At 35.4% G+C, this 26,864-nt stretch overlaps 1 protein-coding gene across 2 annotated transcripts in view; it reads right to left on the reverse strand.

The window, feature by feature from the left end:
- PLXDC2 (plexin domain containing 2) overlaps positions 1 to 26,864 on the reverse strand; it is a 268,092-nt gene that overhangs the window by 114,448 nt on the left and 126,780 nt on the right. For both annotated transcript variants that reach the window (XM_048061760.2, XM_013172072.3), the window contains exons 2-3: positions 24,095 to 24,306; positions 4,414 to 4,560 (exon numbers count right to left, since the gene is read on the reverse strand). In XM_048061760.2, the coding sequence (XP_047917717.1) occupies positions 4,414 to 4,560; positions 24,095 to 24,306 (359 nt within the window). The remainder of the gene's footprint in view (positions 1 to 4,413; positions 4,561 to 24,094; positions 24,307 to 26,864) is intronic.

Genomic DNA, 26,864 nt, shown 5'->3' on the forward strand with positions numbered 1-26,864 from the left:
CTCACCTAAGGTCTTCATAAAGTATCATTCAAATTAAAATTTATTTTGCCTTTCTGCCTATGGCTCTCTCCTTTCCCATCTATTCCACTGCTTTTCTACAGCTCATTGACTAATGTGGCCACCCACTTTTATCACTGTTATCACCTGTTGTGCTATCTGTCTCAACTCTGAACAAATCAGTTGCCATGACGGAAAGGTGCACTGAAATTCCAGAAAAATATTTTCATTGCTTTAAAGTTATATCCCATAAAAACATAAAATTTGCATAATGGCCTGAAGCCTAAATAGGAACTGAGTATGCAGCTCTTTGGTATTTGGCATTTAAGAGGAGTTACTACAGTAAAAATTGGTTTGAAGATGGTTTGTTGTTGTTGACTATTCTTTGGCCCTAAGCTTTGATGTCTCCACTTAAAAAAGGGCAATAGTTGATACTTTATTAAAAAAAAAAAAAAAAACCACAAAAAACCCACATTATTTCTATTTTATTTATTCATTATTATTATTATTATTTATGGATTATATCTGGGTTATACATTATTACTTCTTCTCTCAGGAAGGATTATATTTACATCCACTAGAAACGTTTACAGAATTATTTAGCATGAAATTAACAGCTAAAGATTTACAGGAACTTTAAATTAGATTTTCTTTCCACTTAAGTGGAAGACAGAATTTTGACAGGATTTATTAGCACTTTTTAAAAAAAAAAACAACTCTTAATTAGAATGCAAAATGTATTTGCATTGTGTTAATTGGACTGAGTAGGTTCTAATGACCTCTTCTTTATGTATGTAAATATGTATCCACAACGAAACATTTTTAATCACATTGGCATAGCAAAAGACAGCTCATGAATTAAGTTAAAAGAACTTATTTTTTTCATGTTTTAGTTTTCACTGTTGAGAAGATGTATGCTATGTTTATGTATGTATTCCACTTAGATTATATTCTTGTTCTACCTCACATAATTTCCAAGAACACTGTTAAAAAAAATAAATCTGACCAGACCTTCCCTCTTTGTTATGCATTTTTCCTGTTAACATTAGCTTTCTGAATAACCATTAAGCTGCTTTTAAGAGGCACAGTTGCCTTTCACAGTCCTCTGAATTATTGTAATATAGATACTAGAATAATGATTGTGTTTGCAATAGATAAAGCCTTAATCTTATGCCCTCTCAAGCCAGATACTGATCTCTTTGACTTCTATCAAAAAGTGATGGCCTAAATTCTGACAACGTAATAGATGTTTAATACAGACAATTACATAGTTTAATGCAGTAATAAAGAACCAACAGGATTTAAGGATTTTTTTTTAATAACCACAAGAAATAAATGTCTTTTTAATTTTGCCACTATAAAGCATGTCTTGTTTTTCAGAAAGAATCCTGGAATTTTTGACCTATTTATAGAAAAATATTTTCTCCATGTATAAATTACAGAATGGACTGACAGGAAAGAGAATTGAGCATGACAAGCATGAGTTACTCCTCTATCTCAGTCAGTGTTCAAATAATCAAATATATGTCTCATCTAAACTGAGCATCCAAGTCACACCTAAAATTTTACTATAGGGTTAAGAGGACAGTGGCAATGTTCTGAAACAAACAAACAAACAAACAACAACAAAAAAACACTATTACTGATATAAATCCTATAGAGCTATACATTTTAATTGTTCCATTAATATTGGTTTATTATTTTCCCCAAACATTGAATATGCTCGGCCAAATCACTTCATAGATCCTCTCTTCATTTCCTTTCCCTGCAACAAGCCTTGGCAGTTTGTGGAAGATCATAGGATTAAATACTTCTGAATGAAGCAAGACACAAATTCAATTAAAAATTTTTAGCTTTCAAAGACTCCCTGACCTTATAAGAATCTTAATCTTTAGTAATTTAACTCCTTGTTCTCCTATCAAATTTGAAAGTAATCTTTAAAAAATTATCAGCACGTTAATCTACATGTCACAGAAGAACGTGACTTTAAAATATTTTTTGCAGAGTAAAGTTTATGTTTATGGATGAGAAGGGAAGACATGGCTACTTAGTAATGTATGATGTACTCAGACCCTTTGAAGCTACAGCTGTTATACAGTTTTGTATTTTTTTTCTACCCCCAAAAATCACCTTGAATGTCTGAAAAAAAAGAAAAAAGAAATGAATAGATCAATAAATCTGTAGAACACTTATTTTTCTTCTAGATTCAATATTAGAATCTCTAATTCATTAAAATAACTATTTTGATTTTTTTCTGAATTCTTTCTGAATTAAGGATAATCTAATGGAGAGTGGATTATGAAGATGTTACTAAAAACAGAGAAATTTTCCTGTAAAATATCTAAACAGTTGATAGAATGCATCTTTTTTAAAAATAACTTAGTCATGTAAAACACATTATTATTGTATGCTCAGATACATACATGAAATTAATTATAAAAACATAACATATAAAGCCTTATGGGATAAAACTAGTTGACGCTCTTTCAGCCTTCAGAACAGATATGAAATAAATCTCTGAAGAAGGGTTCTTTAAAACAGCATGTAGACAAGTCTGCAACCAATCTAGTTCACAGACCAAGATAGTTTGGTAACTATGAATAGAGATGAATGTCAGCCTGTTAAATTTGGTTCACTGCCTTCTCTACTAGAGCTGGCAAGAAAGACGGAGTGGGCAGATAACACTAAGTGGAAATGTCTTAAACCACTTCATTTGGGGAGAGCAAGTTGAAGCTCTCATGCTCGGGAGTCTGTCATGCTCCACATTGATCCCATACAGAAACATTACTTCATTTTAAACTTCTGTTTCAATAACTTCAGCAAAATATCCCTCTTGGAACAGACATTTTAAAATGTAGAACCTCATAGACCCAACTAGAAACAGTAATGTTTAGAAAGAGGAAGTGGATTGAGCCATCTTCAACAGGTTAAAATTTCTCAAAGGAATTTCACTAATATTTAACTTCCAAGGCTAATAAATTACTTTTTTTTTTTTTTCAACTTGCATAGTTATTTTAACTGCTCTATTAGTTTTTGCATGTTTCCATTCTCTGTCTCAACACAGAGTACCAGAATCCCAGGTGAAGAAGGCAAGGCAGACATTACAGGTTCTTACTTTTAGGTACTCTTGGAATTTTTTCTCATTAGAAAAAAACTGTGTTAGGAAAATAGCCAATACTTTGCTTTATTAAATCTACCCAAAAGATATACAACTGCCTGAGCTCAGTGTATTTGCATTGGCTCCTTACAGTCTTTTTGGCTATAAGGAAGGTATTTTATGGTTTGGACTCTCTGTTAGTCAAATATAGCAGATTTATCACCCCACTTCGTTTTATGTATTTTGAGATAAATACTGGGGTATCTCTTCTTGCTGCCACTGACATTCCTCTGAGCCAGTCACCTGGCTGGTGCAGGGAAATAACAGATAAACTGAGAGAAAAGAGGAATTTAACAATTTAACTTAGATTTTCTCTCAGCTTTAAAGCTGTTAAACACCTTTTCATCTCAATACAAACAAACAAACAAACAAAAAACCCCTCAACACACACAACTCAACAAACTGTACAACTTTAAGTAAAATGTTAGCTTTATCTTATTTTGTATTATTTCATTTTTTAAACTGGCATAATCCAAGTTTTTGTTGGAGCTAAATTAGTGAAATAAGAATCTCACAAACCACAGTTCTGATTTGTAATTTTTTACATTTATTTTGTGTTAGTATTGGCTCTTCTTTGTATGCAGTTTTAGCCACAGGTCAGATCTGAGAACATAACTTGTAAATCATATTGTATTCAGTTATATATGTAAGCAATCCCATATTTTCATACCTGTTTTACCAGGCAACAATAAGTTAAACAAGATGGCTATTTACACTCTTAATAATATTTATTTGTTGTTAGCCTGAAACTGCAATCACATCTATCACTTCTGTTGCTATATGATATAATAATGATTTTATCGTTCTCCCAAAAGAAAAAGTTACTATGACACTTCATACAAAATGGAAATGGAAACACAGATACACTTCATGGAAGGCTTAAAACTTCAGCAGCTTAATCCTCAATCCCGTTCCATTGTTACTGATGTCATTGACAAAATTTCTTCTTACTTCAACAATGCAAGTAGTTTACTGGTTGATAGTTTGAGATCTAACACTAAAAACAGAAATACATTTTAAAAATATCTGTAAAGATATCTCTGAAGGACTGTTATTTCTGGTACAAAAAAGACAATGTGGAATCATTTGAATTTCATAGCTTAACTAAAATTCAAAGATGCAGCTCTGTGAACAGCAGACAAAATATTTAGTAAGTACTGTTATATCACTCACTGGTGAGCCAACAGTACTTACTAAAAAATAATAATAATAATAAAAACATTCGTGTCAGTCAAAGAAGAAAAAGCATAACAACTTACTGCTGCTTGCCGATGGGTATTGGAGAGGATCCCATGAATCTTTACTTTGTCTTTCTCCATTTGGTCTATATTGACCCACAAATCCCGGCTAGTAGAATCATATGGGCCATATGTCCTTGAAGTATAATAATTATGATCTGTATCCTCCTGACATGGGGGAAAAACATAGCAAAATACAGATTAGAATGGAAGGTGAATCTTAGTTTTATATAAAATTCATGCTTGAAATACTGAGTTCTGTTGCTCCTGGGAGCAGCAGCAAAGGCAAAATTGCAAGTCAACAGTCAACAAAAATACAAATTGCAAATGTGTTGCAGAAGACAGCTCTGCCTCCAACCACAAGCATTCAGCAAGGCAAATAGTTACCTCGTGCAATCATCTTATACTATAATCATAATTTTTCTCTATCCTCAAATCCTAACCATACAGTGCCTCTAACCACATCAGTGAAATCTATGGCAAAATGTGTGATGGCTTTCAAGGCAAGATGAACAGTAAGTTCACGTAACAACTGCCATGCCATAGCAAAGTGAGAAGCAGTACTCAGAGCCAAGATTTTAAAAAATAATTGTATTTTTTAACATTTCTAAACATAATTTATTAGAATATCCTATAAGAAAACATCCATAAAATTCCCAATAGCTATAGTCTTATGAGTGTACTTCATTTTAAATCTCCAAAACACCATTTTATGGTACATTTGATATGCAGAGAGAGATCAGGACATACATATTTGTGGAAAAAAATCTTCCTAGTTCTTGCATTCTTTAAAGTGACAGTAGTTGCTGTCATGCCCACATCACAGCAAATTCAGAGGTAAAAATACATGAATCCTACATGTGTTGTGTGAGACTGTGCTAGCAGTCCATCAAATTCTGCAGCTTGTAGATATCTAGTTCAGTAATTGTGTTCGTGGTTCAGATAACAGTGAGAGTCTTGGCAATGTCTGTTTATTTTGGATGACAAAGCTGAGATACCAACACTCAAAATACTCTGTACATTCCACTGCAATCTGTTTACACTATAAATCATATAAATCACTAGCCGCTATTTAGCACATAAAGAAATTAATTTTAAAATCTGATTATTCAAAACTGATTGCATGTTTAAAAATTCAGGTATAGGAGTTTCCAAAAATTTCTATCAATGTCAGAGTTTGTGCTGAGATTGTGCAAACTACTTAAGAGGTAGTCTCTATATGAAAGGCTAAACATCTAATTTTTAAAAAATACCACTAATGACAAGGTGAAGAAAGCTATACAAGAATGGAGGTAGGAATAGCAGTTTTTCTTTATCCTTATAGGGTACACTTCTGTGGAGAAAAGTAGTTTACAATGAAAGCCAATGTAAAAGTCTTTTTTATTAAAAACAAAATGAAAAAAAAAAGCAAAAAAAAAGAAGCTGTCCAGACAGGGAAAAGGGTGGTTTACCAGCAAGAAAAGAAACAATAATAGTGGCCAAAGTAGAATGAGATTTTCCTGAGAGCTATTTTTCATACTTGAGCAGACATACAGGACAATAATTCTCTTTCATGATTAATATGAGTGAAGAAAATTATTTCAATGCTGGTTATTGCCAACTATGACTGCTGAAGAAAAATAAATATTATAGGTTAGGACGAAAAATACGTGTTTTATCTGAGCTATTCATTTCCAATATCTTAGGAATCAATAGAAGGGTAGAGACAATCACATAGACCATACTGATTCCCAATAGCTGTGATGGTCTCTACCTTTCCAGATAGCATCTAAGACTGTGAAAGGAAACAAAGGCACTTGGTCTGAGGTTAGAGATGAACCTCAGATTTCATCTTTAAAGTCTTCCTTTACTTGTCCAAAATTTTTAACTGTGACATATTTAAATCAACAACACTGACAGCTAAATAGCTACAAGAAATACTGTACTGAGAATTAGACACTGGTAAAAAAAAGCAAAAAAGCAAAATAGCAGAAATCTCAATGAAAGTGTTTTAAAATTATAATTAAATTAGAAAATAAACAGCGAAATAGAAAATGGAATAGGAAGACTTAGAATTTAGAATTCTCTCCATGATGGAAAATCCGTCTGCTACACCTCCTATACACAGGAAGCAGCATAGGACTCCCTTCACACCAGGCCATGCTGCCATGCAGACCTGACACCCCCTCCCCACAACCCACTCCCAAGGACATACACAACCCATTCCTACTGTTGTGGTCCTGAGCTGAAGACATATTTGGCAATTCCTTATGTTTTACATGAACTGGTTCATATTCTAGGTTAAATATATTGACCATAAACCCCATTTCAGCTGGAAATCATTCTGCATTAACAACATTACTGATGCATTTTACTTAAACTGCCGCAGAAAGGATCAGGTTGTTTTCTGCTTGAGGTTTTCTTTTGTTGTACTTTATATGCCAAGATGTACTCGCCCAGTAAATCTCAGTGACACTATTGAAGCAACTTCTAACAACCTCAGCAGCCCTTGGTTAGTCATACAAATAAACATAATTAAAACTATACTGTCAGGAAGATGACAAAAGCCAGCCACCTTACCAAATTATTTTCTTCTTTGATAGTCAACAGAAGCCGTTACTACTGTCATGTATACAAAGGAGGTACAGTAAATGAAAAGGTTTTGACAACATATTTTCCCAGTCTAACTTATCATTCTGACAGTGTTTCCATAGAAAATAAAAGTTACATTTGAAGCATTGCAAAGTCTCAAGGAAAGAGCCCCAAGAGACAAAGAAATAATTACCCAAACAGCTTGTTTCAGGTAAACATGCAATGTTTAAGCTGTGAACAGAATTTTTTTTTTCATCTCCAGTTTTTCATAACTAATAAAAGCAAGTTATTCCAGTTAATTACTAGTAGCTAAGCCACTCCCTCCACAAACAGATAGATCTAACCCTGAGCCTAGCTGATTGCTCTGTAAGACTGCTTTAAATGGTATTTTGATCCATGCTTAAAGCAAACTCTTCATCTTGCAAGTCAAATACTTAAATTATAGCCCTCAGCTCAATAATCTTTCTCCGTGTATGAGGAATTACTCATATATAAATAGCTACTAAATTTGGCATTAAAGAAAATGTTTCATTTACTGTTTTAATTCAAGTAAAATAACCTTGAATAATTCTGGAATTAAGCAAATTCACTTCTACTTGGATGATAAAAAGAAAAAAAATCTTGCTCTTTGGAAAAGATTCATACCTTCATGCAGATGTATTTTATGAATGAACCATTAAATGTATATCTATTGCATCCTATTTTTTCTACTATCTGCAAATTTACTATATAACTAGAAAAAGGAACATGCAGCTAAATAATAATTTTGGCCTGAGCAGCTCAGGAGGTCTTAATACAGTGAGGAACCATGACTGTATTCCAAATTATTGCCTTCGTAGTTTTGAACATGCATTACTACAGAAATGAAATCATTGGATTCTTCCATTAGTTTCCCAATGATAGAGTAATGCTTTATTAGAATTAATAGACACCTTTGAGTTTTCATTCCACCAGACTTGTTTAAGGGGTTTGGTTGATTGTATCTGCTTCATAATATATTTCTTCAACTTCATATATTATATGTATAAGAAAGAAAAATGTTTTAGAAATAATGCTGGATTTACATCTAAGGAAATAAATTATTAAGAAAATAATTTTATGGCTATATTACACACAGATGGAGAGTTCTACAGATAGGTAGAATTATATAGAAGAGAATTAAAATTTAATTAAAAAAAATAAAATTACTTCATCTTGTAATGAAGTAGAAACATGTTACCAGAAGAAAGAAAAGGCAGAGAAAACAGAAAACATGCCCATAACTACTTTAATAAACAGCAGAAAAAATATCTAAGGAGCTGACTGTTGAACACAAGTGGTTTTTTTTTGTTGTTGTTGTTGTTTTCTGGGTATTTTTGGGAAATGAGAATTATTTTGCATTGCTTCTCTAGAAGCACAGTCCAGCCCAAGTACTGCATATATATAAAATAAGAATCACCTGTATCCTATTGACAAATACAGCATTTAAAGCAATGGATTTTTCTAAAGACTTTGCACCAACTATGGGGATTACTCTTGTCAGCCTTTCAGAGTTTAACAGGAATATTTATTAGAAATTTTCTCATAACTCTTCCCTTTAGGGAAATTTATTTATTTATTTTTACTTGAGGCTATCTTACTGTAGACTGTAAAGAAAATTAATTTCTTGCATTTTTCAAAAGAGATATTGTTTGATGACGCCTTGAGTATATTTCCATATTTTCCCCACTACAACTGATTTTTCTCATGCGTGCTGCATGCATACACTATTCATAAAAGCTCAGCACAACTGAAGATCAAGGTTTCTTTAAATTCGTGAAGTTCGGTATTTGTTGAGTTTATTGAAATTGTATTGTCAGATTTCCATTCAGTCAACACACAATGAAGAAATTCTGAAGCCATCAAGGATATGGAGTTATATTTATAGACACTTAATTTTATCACTGTAAAACAAAGAACTAGTATTTAATTTTTAACAAAATTCATTATTACCTAAATTTTGCTAAAAATCACAGACTAGGTATAATTTTTAATGAAATAAAAGTGCTTCTGGTATTTGCTCCAAAAATTAGTACTGAGGATATTCATCACGAAATACTATGTTCAGAAAGTCATCTTTAACTCTGAATATAATATAAGCATTTATGGATAAATAGCTTATGAAATTAATCAGACAATTATGTTTTCTAAAAGCTGCATTTTTAGAGTAAAATGGAAACCCTGGAAAGAGAAAAGAGGCAATTACATATTAAAAATAGACCATTTTTTCAGGGAGAGAACAAAGATAATAAAATATAGCTTGGGGAATTTAGAGGAAGGAAATGAGCTAGCAATTAAAAGTATTTCCTTAATGAAGAAAAGCAGTTCTGGCAATTCATTTCACAGAAGAAAAAAGGAACACCCTTTCTATTAAAACAAACCAGCAACAAGACAGTCTAGCATGCAGACAACAAAACCAGCTTCCTCAAAACAACTTGTATCCAACCACATTTAATGCTTGTTTCTCTCTCACATTTAATGCTTGTTACTCTCTCTGAATAGTTTTGAATTTTTGTTAGAAAATTGATATTACGATTCTGGACATTAGTAGTAGCCACTACCTTAAAACACTACAAAGTGGATTACAGAAGTGACAACTGATGTCAGACTCTGGAAGGGGTGAAAGGGATCCATGGTCATGCTTTGTGCTACCAAGGTAGCAGAAGCATATGTGTATGGTGTTGCAATTGGATTGTCACATGTATTCACCTTTTCTTTAGGCAGGCACAGAATGAGACAGAGGTGGCAAGGATACAAGCAGAATATCGAGAATGTGGCCCCAAGGAGATGAGGCAGTTTGGGAAAAGACCATTGATGCTGAAATGGGGTCCTAATGGAAAGATTAAGATGAGAGAAAATGGGGAAAAGAGATACTTAACATGCTAGTTCCATCTAACTGCATTTTGACACAAAGCACTGTAATTATAATCATAGCATAGCAGTGATGAAATTTTACCGGTGTATAGGATCAGATACCTGAAAAGCCCAGAGGAATGATTAATTTGAAATGGCCTCTCAAAAAGCAAAAGCTCTAATTTCAGTAGATAGACACCACGAAAACTACTGCATGAAAGTCTTGCAGAGAATATATATAGTGGCTGCTACTTAGAAAGCTTGATTGTTATGAGTGGTTGTCTGAAGCTCAGAAGTACTGATTTCATTTCATAAGTGCTTTATATCAAGGATAGGCTGTACTGTTCAGTTCCTTAACAAAAGCATTTGTTCTGTATGAATCTCTACTGAGAAAATGTAAAATTTACAAACTGCTTCACTGCTTTCACAATGACAAAGCTACAATCTTTTTTTTTTTAAAAAAACAAAACAAAACAAAAAAAAAACCAACATCTGATGTGGGAAGTACTTAGGAAATACATATGGGCATAACATATGTCTTCCACATACACGGCCATTGGGAACATGAAGACAGCCTGCAAACTTTGCTGCTGATTACACAAGCCTTAGCAAAATCTATTTTGAACAGCTAATATCATGTCTAATGAATGAGGGGAGCCCAATCAAACAAAAGGGAAAATCCTTTGTCTGCATGCACTGGCATTAAGAACTTCATCTCACACTGTCTTCTCTGACAATAGACCAATGAGTGCTGTGCAGACTGCTGAAAGCCCGTCCGTGTGTGTGCTGGAGTCTTAAAACTACGGGTTTTTCACAGGAGACTGAGGGCCAGTGTGGAGACCACTTTGCCTAGAACCTCACAGAGGCTGTTTTTGTAAACCCTCAATGTCATCAGGTGGGCTCAAACACAAGCACTGAGCTCAAGGCTCTTGCCCATGTGTATACAGAGGGCTTTATATGTCTCCACATCAACTTGGAGCTTAAGCTCCAAGATTTTTAAACTACACTTTTCTGTCTGAGTGCCTGACAGCACCTATAATAGAAAGTCATGCACTGACAGACAGCCTGGCAAAGAAGGATGCCATAAACCTGTTATTAATCCAAAAAGCCGTTTAGTCTTTCTGGCTTTGTGAAAAGTCAGCTTGGAGCTGTTGCTTTTTTCTTGATATTCAGCTGCTTTTGAAAGGAAGCTTCCCTCTTGGGGACAGCTATAAAACTGTCAGCCTATTTAGAGGTCATTACAGCAGTCTTATAAAGCCCCTTGGACAGGCTTGTCATAAGAGACAAGCTTCAAAAGAGCAAAAGTCTCTGCAACACCTTACTTAAGAGATGAAAAATAAAAAATAAAAATCAGTGAGTCATGCAAAAAACAATTACAGGAGGCAAATGCTTATTGAGCAGTTTTGTTTCCAATTTGCTGTAGCACGACATTGAGAAATTCTCAAAATAAACCTTTAGTAACTGTTATGTACCATCCCCTCCACTGAAAAGAAAATAATGGAAACCATTTTAATAAAATGAGTGTAAAAACACCTACCAACAATTTGATTTTGGTAATTATGAAACATGATATAGTTTATTTTCTCATTTTTAGATATAAATAATGATTTAGATATAAATAATGAAACTAATGTTTTCATAAAACTAAAATTCTAAAAATGATCATAAATGTTAATATTCTAAAAATGATCATAAAATTAAAATTTTAAAAAGATCATAAATGTTAACATTCTAAAAATGATCATAAATTTTAAAAGAAAACCTAAGTGCCAGGCCTAGACTACAGCACATCAGTGGTTACAATCCCATGCCTGTCACCAACCCCATTCCTAGGGGCTCATGACTCCAGATAGTGTCATAATCACTTTTTTTTTTTTCAAGTTATTTTTTAAAGATATAGTATTTTAGTCTTTTAAAGGTTCACTTTTTGTGTGGAATATTAACCAACAACATATTTATAAATGCATATACTCTTACATATCTTTTTATTTTATTTTGATCCAGATATTACAGCAACTTTAAACTCTCCCTAACCTATTTCTTCCTCTGGTGCATGTTCAGAAGCTGGGATGGGTAAGACACCCTTGTCTCCCATCCCTTGTTCCTTCTCAACTGGACGAGATGACAAGAAAAAAAAACAGCCAAGACGCAGTAGCTCTGAAAAGTCACATGAGGAGGGAGGGCCTAAATCAGGATGAACAGCGTTATGGTTCTGGACAATTAATACTAGTGGATGTAGATTCTAGTTGATCTGAACTTTATGTAGGGCAACAAAGCAAGCTGCCTCCACACTCACTCATGTATGCTGTAATTCCTGAACAGCTAATGACATGTCCTGGGGATCTGTCAAGGCTCACAGCTGAAATCATAAAGCAGTCAGTTGTAAGAACATGTATGACTGATATTAAGTTGATACAGGCAGGAACATGCACTCATTAAAGCAATAGATTTTTTTTTTCCTGTAAAAGTGAAAAAAAGAAAGAAAAAAAAAAAGGATAAGGTAGGGATAAAGCTTAATTTGAAGCTCTTAAGGGTTTCTTACATTCATATCATTCAGGACCAACCTTTGTGGAAGCCATGCTGTTCAGCTCAGCTGTGTGCTGTTCAGCATACAGCCAGACAGCAGTATGCTCATCACAGAGCCTGGGAGTTAAAGGACAAACTGTATCACCATGGCTTCTCTCAAGAACACAGTTTCAACAGATTGAAAACAAGACTGGAAGTCAATTTAAGTCACTTTCTAGGTTAGCTCTCACATACAACACAACTGAATCTTTAGTTACTAAAACATAGGGCTGGGTAAAATCCACAAAAAATACACAAAAATTCAAAATTACCATTCATGTTTTAGAGAGCAAAATAGTGGTGTTAAAATGGTTAAGCTGTTGCCCCAATTTCTACTGCTCTTTGGAAAGATTGCTATTTACTTTGGAAAAGATATGCCTGTTGCTTTATTCACATGTATTTTTCTATATATCCAGGATATTCCATACAGCAATGTAGAAAGAATTCAATATATGGTTCTAACAGCTGTTCTCACCAGCCACAATTCTTCAAAACTCAGTCACAGAAATGCTGCTTTATCTGATTGTACAGTGATGCTCAAAACAAAACAAAACAAAACTCTCCCCTGGGAGCCCTCTAATATAAGTGCCCCAACAATAAGAAAGCATATTTAAATCAAGATGTTTGATGGCTGGACAGGTAATACCAAGTCACTCCTTTTACAAAACATCAAGATACAAAGAAGCTTTCTGCAGGATCCGGGCTACTGTTATTTTTTTTTTTTTTGGGGGGGGGGGGGTTGGAATGCTCTGAGAACTTTGCAACTACCCAGGCAAGATCAAGATGCTAAATATCTTTCCTCTTCTGTCTCTGAAAATATATACTGCCTTCATATTTACTCACTGTCCAGCTGATCCAATATTCACATATATTTCAAAATGTTATTAACACAGGATTTTCTTTTGATAGATTTTTTTTTTCTCGTGTGGGTGTCATTTCCAACTCTATTTTGCTCTTTAAGACTAAACTGATTCAACTCACCCCCCCCCCCCCCGAAATAATGAGATTTTTCTTTCTTTTTTTTTTTTTTTTTTTTGGGTGGGGGTAGCAGGAGGAGGTGGTGGTGCGAGGAGTCTTAACATTTGACCAGAAATGTGCGATTTTTAATTTGCCTGATATTTGCTGTTGATAGATCTGTAAAAAACAAGCAAACAAGCAAACAAGCAAACAAAATATCTTGGCCATCTCACTTCAGATTTCAACAAATAAATGAGTAGCCGAGCAGGGTGGTGTTCATTTGAGAGGTTAAATATTTCACTACAGCTGTGCACATACGAGACAGGTTTCTAAGCTCTTGCTTTTAGTACTGCAGACCTATTAAAAGTTGTCAGTGCAGGTTTGTCTGCTCAGCTCACCATACTTTCAGGTCTACTTTAGAGCAAGCTCAAGAAACACCTGGATGGTACTGCATGTACTGACCAGGGTTGAGATGAAGTTGCCTGAGCATAGGATAAACCCGGGACCATTCGAGTCTTGCAGATACAGTCCAACACATATTAGGATAATTGTATCCTACACGAGAAGCAAGAGACCATCCAGCATAACCACACTGCCAAAAGTATTACCAGACACTTACAGCTAGGCAGCTGAATTTCACCTTAAATTCCCACGGTCTGTGATAAAATAGCCTACCTCACATGCAAGAACTTGCACATACCTCATTTACCCCAAATGTACATATACTGTGGTATTTTAACTGGGGAGCTTAATTTCACTTTCAATTTCAATATTAGCAACTAAAGAAAAGAAAACCTTCTGTACAGACTTTCACAACAACAATTACAGTAGCCTAGTATTTTGTAGAAATTTGTGGACATTATTAGCGGAATATGCAGATATGTATTACCCTTCTCTGAATATCCATGTAAGAAGAAAAACTGCACCATATTTAACAAATAGATTTGATTTACAAGGTAAAGTAGTAATATGCCTGACATCTGCCATGATCATAACATTAACAAAAGGAAAACAATATTTTATACATTATTAATGACTAAATGATAAGCTCAAACTTTCTGCTTCCACTGAAAAACAAATAAACCCTTTTGTCAGGTCTTATCGCTATATTAGTATAACTGTAGTCCAGATGTATAGCACAGGAATTAAATTTTCAATAGAGTGAGAATTCACAAGCTAAGATGCTATTCATCTGCATAGGGTTTTCATTTTCTAAACAAGTAAGGAACTTTGAGGCACTTGCTTATAATTATGAAGCGAAGATGTTTCAAACATCCTCACCAAATTTGTTAAAAACCATTCAGTTACACTCTGCAGTAAGCACCAGCCAGGCTGCTGCTGTGTGGAAGTGGCATTGACAGCCTGCTCCTGCAAATGGCTAAACTTAGTGGCAGCACCTGGGGGACAGATTCTGCCTGTTCTGGCACTGGAATGCACTTTTCCTCTCACACAGCAAGAAAGATGCACCACACTCTACCTGAGGTAAGAAGAATGCAAGAAAGCAACTTGCTTTGCTGTCTGTACTGAAGTAAAAAGGGAATACCTATGTGAGATCACAGCATTTTCTCTCTCATGGCATTTTACAGCTCTGCTTTTATGAAATCAGATAGGATTTCCTTCTGCATATTTTCCCCCTTCCTACTTGCATTATCAAAGGGTTACTATAAGAGCAATGTTTTCAATTATTGAAAAAATTTTCATAGGAACTTTTGAAAAATCATGCAGCTTGACAGAAATGGATGAAGCAAAACTCTGGTAACCCTAACACATCTCTACTTCTTTCAAATGTCGTACCACTAAAGGGTACAGTGAATGCATGTGAAAGTTTACTGTTCTTCCTCTCTCACCCCCATTATTCACATTGTCATTTGCTACAGACTCTACAGGCACTCCAAAATCTACATTATCAGTTTGTTCTATAAATGAATACTTTTTTTCTTTTTTTCTTACTGATGGACTGTGAAAAGCTAGATCCATGCACATGGATACATCCCAATGTTACAGAAGAAAAAAATAGAAATCTGTGATTTTCATTACTTATAAACTTCTGTATATGAAATATAGAAGCTAGTAAGAGAGTCTCTTCAGCTGACAACATTAATCTAAATTTTTTTTGAAGGACAAATGCACAGTTTATAAACATAACTTTTTTAACACCGATCCTCCACTTCATATGAATTTTGAGCCTTGGTTTGGTTTATTTATTTATTTATTTATTTTAAAGAAGGAATCCACCTAACTCATTCATACACAATGAAGGGAGGCCATTGCCTTCCTGATATATGCTGAAAGCTCTCATGTTACAATTACTGTAATTTACACACAGTCAAGGGAAGTGTCTGACCAAATTTGAAATGATGTACCATTCCGCGTACGTGCCAAGTGGATACTGTTTTGGGATAACAGATAATTGACTCTCTCGTATAACAAAAACATGAAAGACTTTCAGAGTGGTAAAGAGTAATCCATCAATGTCAGCAGGATTCCTAAAGCTTTGAAAATCTATCCCTAAGGACTGCTGTTATCCAAACTGGAATTACATGGCTTACTGTAACAACTTTTTACTTACCTACCCAAATTCCCCTACACTAACAACTCAGTAATGTATTTGCCCTCACGCCCTGCTCCAGACTGGGTATGGAGAAATATATATATATATATATTTAGGTAGCTATATTTGCTGCGTGTTGTATATACATATCAGGGCTGTTTGTTTTGTGGGGGTTGAAATGAACATTGCCCTCTGCTTTTTGCATGACTGGATTGATACAACCCTCTCCAGCTCCCCAACCCCTACCCAACCCCTCCCTCTCCCCCACCAATTATTTATTTATTTTTAGATTTGTCATCTCCCTCGTGAAGGCACTCCAAGGTGAAGATGGTCAGAAGGGATGTGACTGGAGGGATGTCCCAGTGTTCACAGCTACACTAATACTCAGCTTCCACTAGCTGCACGTTTTCACCCAATTTCTGTAAGCAAGGACTGAGATGTATGTCTGAAATTATTAACTCAGGAAAAAAAAAAAAAAGTTCTGTTGTTGACACCTCTCAAAACTCTTTTCAGTCATGAGCTCAGTGATTCTGGAGTAGTTGTAATGTGGTTTAGGAACTTAGAGATTAAGAAGGATGTGGAAATGTAAAATACTATCATCAAGAAAGTTCAAAGGCAGATTCCATTAAATTTCAAATCCCATCTCCTTTCTTAGTGTAAAAATTCATTATCATCAGCATGTTAAATTAAATACCTCATGTGCCAATATAGCTAAGCATATGGAAATGAACCCAGGATTACCATGGAGAACTGTGAATTCCCTTACTTGGGAGTGGGGAAATTTCTTTCAATTTATCTCCTTTTTTTCCTCTCCTTGGAAGTTTAAAAGAAACAGAGAATGAATCTTCTCTCCAGTCTTAATCTTTTTATTTTTCAGCTATACCTGAGTTAGTAGTAGAATCATTACCTCTTGAGTTAAGATTGAGAATAATGAAAATGTTGATAAGCTCATTTCTTCAACACTTCTTTCAGGGTTGGTAATGAATTCAGTCCAGCAAGACTGTAGCAAGATCCAGTTAAGTGTAAGTGCCAAGATTGCCTTGATGTAAGCAAGTAATTAATAAATACAAAAAAAAAAAAAAAAAGTGACATTTTTGGTTAGTTTAGCCTTTTGCTGCTGAAAGCAAACAAGACAGTGACATACTGGTCTGCTGGCTAGCTAGAAAGTGTGACATCACTGGTGGAAAACTCAACTGAACAAGTGGAATTGGAAAAAGGGGCAAGCTAAGTCTCAAATGCTGTAGAACCTGATATAAGGTTATATAATAACCATTATACACCACAGTATTCGAGGCATCACCTCAAGTAGTGTGTGCAGTTCTGGACACCACAGTACAAAAAGGACGTGAAACTGTTGGAGTGTCCAGAGTAGGGCTACGAAGATGGTGAAGGGCCTAGAGGGGAAGACGTATGAGGAGCAGCTGAGGTCACTTGGCCTGTTCAGACTGGAAAAGAGGAGGCTGAGGGGAGACCTCATTGCAATCTACAGATTCCTCATGAGGGGGACTGGAGGGGCTGGTGCCAATCTATTCTCTTTAGTCACCAGCTATAGGACCCATGGGAATGGTTCAAGCTGCAACAGAGGAGGTTCAGGCCAGATATCGGGAAGAGGTTCTTAACTGAGAGGGTTGTCGCTCACTGGAACAGGCTCCCCAGACTTAAGTATCTCCTGTAGATTGGGATGAAGAAAGAGAACATGAAATCTCATTAAATTTATGAGATTACGAGGATTTTTTTCTTAACTCCAGTACAATCTTCACAGTGTATTGGAGGGACAGCATTTTTGTAGATCTAGCCACACCGGTCTTTATTTCTAAATCCTTCAGATATAACTGACATTAAATCATTATGATGATGGAAAAATATACATAAAAAGAATGAAACTGAGGCAGGTTTAACCAAACTAACAATTTACTATGTGACTGATATTTTTTAATTTCAAGGCTTCACACAATTATGCACGGACAAATTTTTCTACTTTAAATACAGTGCATTAGATCAGTAATTCCAGGAATGCCTTATCATTCGTCCAGCTGAATGGAATTTAATCTTAACCGTTTTTTTTTTTTCCCCTTGCTCAGACTTGCAGTAAGAACAGAGCAGTGGGCATGCTGACACCGACTCTCCGTAGCTGAGAGCAATTGCTCTCAAATCCCAGGGGTTGTCAAATTCAATCCCTTCTGTTGTTTTTGCCAGTCAGAATCAGACAACTTTGCTGCCATGAGTGTCTAAGACTGATAAGGGAGAAGACTCTTTCTGGACAGAAACTCTGGGAGAAAATGCAAAATTCAGTAGAAGACTGCTACCAGTAGGAAATCCACCAGTGTTGTTCTGACAGGGGGAAGATGATTTCCAGGTCTATACTACCACGATTGCTAAAAATTTACATTTCAAAAAATATCCAGAGAAACTAAAGAAAGGAGAGAAAAAGAAGAGTGTCTCCAGCTAGCAACAACTGTATTTTAGTTAAAAGAAATTCACAGAGCAGGAGATATCAACAACAGCCACAGGAATAAATAAGTAACTTCACTACCAAAAAAGACATTATTTTTTGCACTGAAATATATTTCCTATGATCACTAGTACTACGCTAAGGAATGGGGTGGGCATGGGGAAAGTGAGACACAGCTGAGCTTCATTTTACTTACTATGCCCAATGTGTTGTTTCTTGCTTGGAAATGAATCTTTTTCTGTCATACAGATGCTATAATTCATTCTATTATAAAACTTTACATCAAAAATTATGTTTTTCCTCACTGTTTTCATGCTGCAAAGCAATAAAACCTTACTATTAGTGTAAATTTTCTGCTAACACCAATGCAAGCTACATAATACAGTTGGTTCCATTTCAAATTCTCTGTATGTTACTTCTCAGTGTTGTACAATTCACTGGGGGTTAAGCCATCACAAGGATCAGGGAAATGGAACAGTGAAGCAAGTTGCTTAGAAATTTTTTTATAAAGTCTGCAGCCGGAGCTGCTTTGCGGACGATCTGGAATAAAGAGACAAATATTATAAATACAGAAGGAGAATATCCTCTGTACAGAGCTCTACACTGCCATAATTACAGGACATCACTTAGAAAAAGACACACATTTTAAACTTTGAAAAAAAAATAAGCTACATGTGTGATGCACAATTATATATTAATGTATTATTATGCCTTTTTTTTTTCCAGTGCCCTTTGACCATGCCTACATTAGTGAACACTATGGCAAAACAATAAAGCATTTGCAGACACCTTGGTACTGGGAACCTGACATCCATCCTAGATGCACTTCAGCGATCAGATCCTTTTCCAGTAAATGCAAAAGAGCAACAGGCAGCAAGAACTCTGCTACCTGCCTTCATTACCTTTATGGCTAGTGTGCTTTGGGGGTCAACACAAACATAAAACCACAACCATTAATCTAAGTTTATTTTAACAGTGTTAATACGTGTAGAGTTAATTACTTAATATCAGAGTTATTATAAAGTATACTTTTCTTTTATTAGAATATGTGAAGTATATTTGTCCTAGTTATCTCCTTGTTCGTAAGAAGATGTCAAACTAGACATAGTCATTGAGATCTGTTTTCATGCTCATTACTTTTTCAAGGACATACAGTGATTACAGTAACAAATTCTACTCTATGCATTACATTTCCCAGGCTCTATTTAAGATAAATAAAAGGGCACTTCTGAATTTCCTGAGCACAATAAACAAAAGAGGTAGTTTACTTAACAAAACAGCAAAATAAATTGTGAATTGTGTTTTGTTTTTTTTTTTTTTTAACACAAACTAAACAACAACAACAACAAAACAAACTTACACTCCCAAGACCAGAAAGAAGAATCCCCAAAAATGACTGAAGGAGAGATAGAAAGTAGTAAGTTATGAGTGGCGAATGTGCTGTGAAGCTAAAATTGTACATAAGGTTATGAAATCCCGGAAATTTAAGAAATAATCTCTTTTGAAAGAATTGTTGATATAAATGACATAATTTCTGAACGTCCCACCTGATAACTCAAATTTGCCTCACAATAATCCCTGTCTTTAATGTCCCCATAACCATTGTGCTGTGCACATTTCCGCTCTCAGTCTAGTACCTGCAGGACTTCTGAGCTGCCCAGTCCTGAGCACTGGTTAGTTAGAAGATAGAGGATGTGTGGTGATTCCAATCTCCAGAATCTCCTTGCCTTAGTTGGTAAACTTCTGAGAGTCTCCAAGTTATTTCAAATAGAAGATCTGTTGTTTGGTTTTAGGATCTTTGGGAGGAAAACTTCCATTTTATCAAATTCTTTTGAGTTTTCCTTAAGCACTATGAACTAACTTTTTATAAACCATCATTTACAATAAAAAAGTCTCCCTAGGAAAACAAAAGGTTAAATCCTTAATTACAAAATAGGAAGCCAGTCTACAGAGAAAATCCTAAAAAGAATGTAAAAAGTTAGATTATACTAATCACTTTTCTTTTTTTGTTTTCCATTGTCACTTCATATTTCTCCTAGATATGCCTTAACCATAGATGCTCCTATTTTCAAAGGGTGAGGCTTTCATTAGCCACAGGGCCAAGAAGCCAGTTTGGTCTGTGTCGGCAAAATTCTGTCTTTTCAGAGTTGACCTCTGCAGTAAATTTGGACTGCTGACAATATATTTCCCCCCACTTACTTTGGGGATTTCTCTAGGGCTGTAACATTTTTGCCCATCTGTACGAGATGGAATCCCACCCTTTTCACATCTATTAATAGCTCATTCATTCATTCTAGCTATATTAGGTAAAAGAAATACAATCCTAGTAAAACATTTACTGACTTTGGACTCAAAGACTTACACATTCTCCTTAGGATCTAAAGTACAAATTGCAAAGAAAGCAAATAGGACCAACCTCCATTCTTGTGAACTTTTATATTTAAAATTTATTTATATTTGACTGGCACATCATGACAACCCTACTAAACTTAGAGGAAAAAAGAATATTTTCATATCGTCATACTCTTCTATAATGTGTTTATGATAGGCATTTATTACATGTTAATACTACTCTATAAACTCCAGCTTGCTGTCAGTTCACCAGAAAGACCACTCATGCCACGCATAGAAAATCTACTTTGCAGTAGAAACTTTTTCTTCCTGCCCTTTGCCTTTCTCTTATCATTGTCAGTTTCGGGGGTTTGTGCTGCCACCATACTCCATCTGTGGCCCACACAATTCCTATCCTTCAGCAATACAACAGATCCTGGAGAAGGTTTCACCACCTCCTTCCCAAGGCCTTGCCCATTTCCAAAACTCCTGCACATCAAACAGCTATTGCCACTGCTTTTGACAGTATGTTCAATATAGTTCAACTTCCAGAGAATCTGGTTTAAGAGAACATTTTTATTCAAGAAAGCTGAATATGTGCATCATTTTGTACGAGATCCTTCTTGAATCACAGTGTCAAACAAATGGATTAGGCAAAATGGAGCCGTGAATAGAGTGAATGTCTCCAGGTCTCTAGTGGTGATACTGCTCTAGCCATTGGACCAGACATCTCTGAAGAGAATTTACCCATTTATCATCCTTGCACACACAGAGGCTGATCAACCTGGGTACTGCAAAGATGTGATTTACCATGCGCTTTCTTGAGGCTGCTTTTGAAGGCCTGAACTTCATGTTCCAATGAAGTTGATCTTAAAATACTCTATGGATTACAGCTGATGGGAAACCTGGAATGGTACTACTGTGAAGTTATAGAAAAAAAAAATAATCCCAATTTTTCCAAGGGATAAACATAAAAAACCCTCACTGCCTTGAAACATAAAGAAAAGCCAATGGAAATGATCTGTCCTCCACACACATTGATTTTATCATTTTCCACATTATAACTAGAGATTCGATCACACAGAAAATATTTTGAGTTATTTTTAAATAGAAAGAAATTAATTGCCTTTATTATTATTTTTTTTTTAATGTGGATAGAAAGTAAACTCATCAGTATAAGGAAGAATATAACAATATCAAATGAAAATTAAAGATATGTTCATCAACATTAGGCTTTCAGTGAAAGAAGAGTCTTCCACATATGCATGGTAAATCTACAGAATAATTCAGAGAAACAGTATCTGTGATTAAGGAATGCTGTAATACTGTAGTGTCATTAAATATGAGTGGCAGGCATTAGTCATTCTCTGGATTTACTTCAACAAGAACTGAAACACATAAAGAAGAAATGTTACAAAAATCAATATGCTCTCCAGCACTACCAATAAGCTCCTAAGCTGCAGAAGACTGCAACATAAGGATTCTTCCACTGTGAATTTCTGTACACTTTACTTCCTCTATAAAGCCCATTTTATTTTATTTTATTTATTTATTTGTAAAGTGACTGTGTATTGTAGGAGGGATTTACAACATAATCTGATAATGTGTGAAAACACAATTCAGTTATTCTATCATGCTGGGAAGACTAGAAGAAGAAAAGGATGTGAGAGAGCATAGAACCTGAATTTAATAAACTCAGTAGGGGTGATGTACTTTTGAGGTTAAGACACTGTAGTGTCATTAATCTGTCAGGAAAGACAGCTCTGGAAAAAATACCATTTAATGTACGTACATTCTTCTCCTGAATGTTGCCAAATATGAATACTAGTGGGGCAGCTCTGACCCATTTAATTTTGTACGAGCTTTTTAAGAGCTTGGAACTCAACAGACCAGAGAAGCAAGTGACAAATCATAGGGATCTACATATGAGCCATGGAAAGATCAGCTACAAAAACTTTCTTGTACCTGAGACATCTTCCACTTTACCTGCTAAAATAATTGAAAGCAGGATTGATCTCGGTTGTGCCAGAAAGAGTTGCTACAAGTATGGCCAGATGAGGATTGCAGGGGGCAAAAAGCAAATCATAAAATCAACATGCAATTCAAAAGTATCATATACCAACTAGTGACTTCCATGTTTATGCAAGGGAAAAAAATAGTACTGTGTGAACTGAAAAGCTTAAAACAAACAAACAAACAAAAAACCAACAAACAACACACCACAAAACACATATTCACAGTTTTCAGAAAGGCATTATTATTTTTGACTCATTAATGTCTCTACTGTCTCTATGGACAGTTTTTTTATTGCTTTGCATCTGTTATTGAGTAAGATAATAACACAAAACTAAAAGCTATTCTGTTTGTCTGAGAATAAACTCCTCAGAAATGAAAAAATAAATAGCACTTATGCTTTGCAAGAAAAAATATAAAGACTGAAATATTAAGTATAACTATTCCAAACTGTATTTTGCTGAAAAACATGATGTAGATTTTATTAATAAGAAACCTCCAAATCTAACACTTTTTTAAAAAAAAATCAGCTATAATTTAAAAATTATATACATAAGCACTTGTTATTTTTATATAAAGACAAAATCAATTCAACCACTGCAATTTTATAAAAATACTAAAATAAAAAGAGCAGCATTCCCACAAATCATTGTAGCTAGTGATATTTTGCACCAGTCAGTCCCAATGTAGGGTCTGAAGTTATTCATGGGCAACTTCTGCTGTCTCTACACTACTGAGAGCAGCTTTAAAGAAACAGTTGGATCTCATTTGGATTTACATGGTATATGGAAGAAGGACAATCTGGAAGTTAAAGTTTTTAAACAAGCAATCAGAGGTTAAATGAAATCCTAAAGCAGAGGGACAAGGACTCAAAATTTAATTTAGATTAATTTCATCCATGTTATTCTTTTCTGGAAGATAAACTAACTGTATAGGAAAATACTTTCAATATCCAACACAGAATATTTCCAGTTTCTGTAGGGTCTTTCCCCCTCCATTTCTGGTTATCAGCCTGCATGAAGACAACGCAAAATCTCACAGATGGAGGTGTTTACCCAAACTTTTAAGGAATTTTCAAGTTTTTTTTTTTTGAATACTACTACTTTTTTTTTCAGTTAACCAGCAAGAACCACTAGACTTCCCAAGACTGTTTTTCAAAGAGAGAGACTTCCTCAAGAGACTCTTCAAAAGTCAGAAGGGACACAGTCCAGCCTTAGGGCAGAAGAAAGAGCTGGTTTCCACGTGCTAACAGGGTCACAAATACAACAACCATGAGACTCTTTTCTCCTGCCAATGTTTGAGTACACTGAAGCGCCCATCTTCTTTTTTTGACTTATTCCCCCATTCAAAGATAACAAATTGAATGAAAAGTAGATGGAACGAAAATCTACCTCAATCTGGGTGGTGTTGTCATGTCCTTCTTCAAGAAGTAGATCTGTGAAACCCCCTGGCTCAGAGGAATCCTGCCCCATGCTGGCTCTGTTAGTGTCGACTGATTTGAGAGACTCCGAGTGCCTTCTCCACCTGTGGCTGCTTACATGTGCATCAACTTGCACATTTTCCTCCACTTGAGGGAAGCTCTGAACAACTTCGTAAAACACACCTGTTTGAAAAACAAAACAAAACAACAAACAGAAAGCCAATATTACAAATCAGCTGGAACTGTGGTTTACTGACCATAACCTAAAACCTAAAAATAGCAATCTTTTTATAGACGTTTTGAACTACTCTATAGAATAAGCAGTTATAGCTATGATAAAAACAAAACAAAATGACAAAAAAGTTTAAAAAATAGATAGCATGTTATACTTTAACAAAACACAATAATTTGGACTAAGTTTTGTAGGGTCCTCTAAACATCCCAAATGTTTGATTTTCCCACTTATTTTATGCCTGGGAAAAGTTTTTCACAACACATTTGAAACTTCAACACTTGTCTCCTTATAGGTGTCACTTTTCTTAATAAAACAAATCAAAGAATAAAAGAATTAATCATCTAACAAAAACTGATGCCCAAAGTAGAGATATATACTTAGCTTCTGCTACTGATTTTATGTGGAAATAGCTTTGAAGCCATGGTGATAGGCAGCCAAATAAACATTCTGAGAGGCATGAAATTCCCAGAAACAACTGTTCCAGGTCAAAAATAAAGCTGTCCTGTTATGATATTGATAAATGTGAATGATGTATTAAGTCTGGAGACACCTACTATGCTTGCTGCAAAGTGTGAGCAGACTTGGGTGATGTGTTTTATGTATTACTTTTGCATTTTATTCATACTCATTCACATTTTTTTCATTTTAATATAACTATGACCAAGACAAAATCCTAAATTCTTAAGCAGTTTCCAGTTCACCAAAACTAAACGCCAATCAAAGTATTCTTGAAAGCAGCCCTGAGGAGAAGGACCTGGGGTTGTTGGTGGATGAGAAGTTCATCATGAGCTGGCAACGTGTGCTTTCAGCCCAGAAAGCCAGCCGGATCCTGGGCTGCATCAAAAACAGAGTGGCTAGCAGGGTGAGTGGATTCTGCCCCTCTACTCTGCTGTTGTGAGACCACACCTAGAGTCCTGAGTTCTACTTTGGGAACCCCAGAACAAGAAGGACATGAATGTATTAAATGAGTGAAGAGGAGGGCCATGAAGATGATCAGAGGGCTAGAGCACCTCTCCTATGAGACAAGATGAGGGAGTTGGTGTTGATCAGCCTGGAGAAGAGAAGGCTCCAGGGAGACCTTATAGCAGCCTTCTAGTACCTAAAGGGGGCCTACAGGAAAGATGAGGAAGGACTCATTGTCAGGGATTTTAGTGATAGGACAAGGAATAATGTCTTTAAAAGAGGGTAGATTTGGTTTAGGTATCAGGAAGAAATTCTTTACTAAGGGAGTGGTGAGGCACTGGAACAGGCTGCCCAGAGAAGCTGTGGATGCCCCGTCCCTGGAGGTGTTCAAGGCCAGGTTGGATGGAGCTTTGAGCAGCCTGGTCTAGTGGAAAGTGTCCTTGCCCATGGCAGGGGGGTTGGAACTGGGTGATTTTTAAGGTCTCTTCCAACTCAAACCATTCTATGAGTCTATGATTCTATGATCAATTTTTTGTTATTTTTTTTTGTTAATTTATTTCAATTACCTTTATTAACAAGGAGTACAGTAAGGCTCAAGTAACCTTGCATATTTTTCATCAAAAATCAGTTGTACTTTTCATACAGTCTTGTATGCTTTGAGCCAAAAGGGTGAAGAAGAGGGGTGCTCTCTGGTGTGCATATTGCAGGAGGAATGGAAAATTGTTCAAAGAGCAGAACGGTGAGGTTCCAAATGAATTGTCAAAAGAAGTGGCAAATCAAAAGAATAAAATAAAATAAAAAAGTGAAAAGATAGAATGGAAAATATTTTATTTGTAGAAATACTCCATTGCTTCTGTTTGACAGAATCTTATAAACAAAAGACACTACTTCCAAGATCTTTACTAAACATCAGATATGCTGTCTAGGTGAAGAAGAGATGGAAAAATAGAAAATTACCTACCAAAGTTTTAAATAAGAAGTAAGATTTTTCTACATCATAGCTGGTATAGGAGTCATGGATACAGGTGAATCTGCTAGATGTTGCTCTTCATAGAGAATAAAGAGTTACAGTATAGAGGCAATCTCTATTAGAATTTAGGCTCTGTATGATTCCTTTTTTTTTTTCTTTTTTTTTTCTATTAGATTGTTAAGAAATCTGCTAAACTTATTTTCCAAGCTATTTGACTATGCTCAGCCACACAGTGCTATGAGCTGAAGGCACTTTGTGCCTTAATGAAACCAGAATTTAACACAGATATAAAATAAGCAATCTCAAGCCATAACTTTCCCTTAGACCCCAAGTAATCGGACTTCTTTTCTTTTAATTGGTGGCTTTTTGAAACATGTTTCTTTGCATTTCTTAAAAGGCTTAGAAGAATTTGTCTTCAACAAATTGCCACCCTGCTGCCTGTATCATCATGCAATCAGCTGCAAGATGCAGGACAGCTCAGCAGATGAACTGAATCACACCCCTGTGGTCCTTATCAACATCTATTCAAAGCTGCCCTCCCTGCTTCAATCTGGAGGGACTTGCCATGGTGTTATGGGGGCAAGGATGTCCAAAAGCTGACAAACTTGGAAATTTTACAGATAGAATTGCAGG

Source organism: Anser cygnoides, chromosome 2 (genome assembly GCF_040182565.1).
Source record: "Anser cygnoides isolate HZ-2024a breed goose chromosome 2, Taihu_goose_T2T_genome, whole genome shotgun sequence".
In the NCBI taxonomy this organism is placed as follows: Eukaryota; Metazoa; Chordata; class Aves; order Anseriformes; family Anatidae; genus Anser; species Anser cygnoides.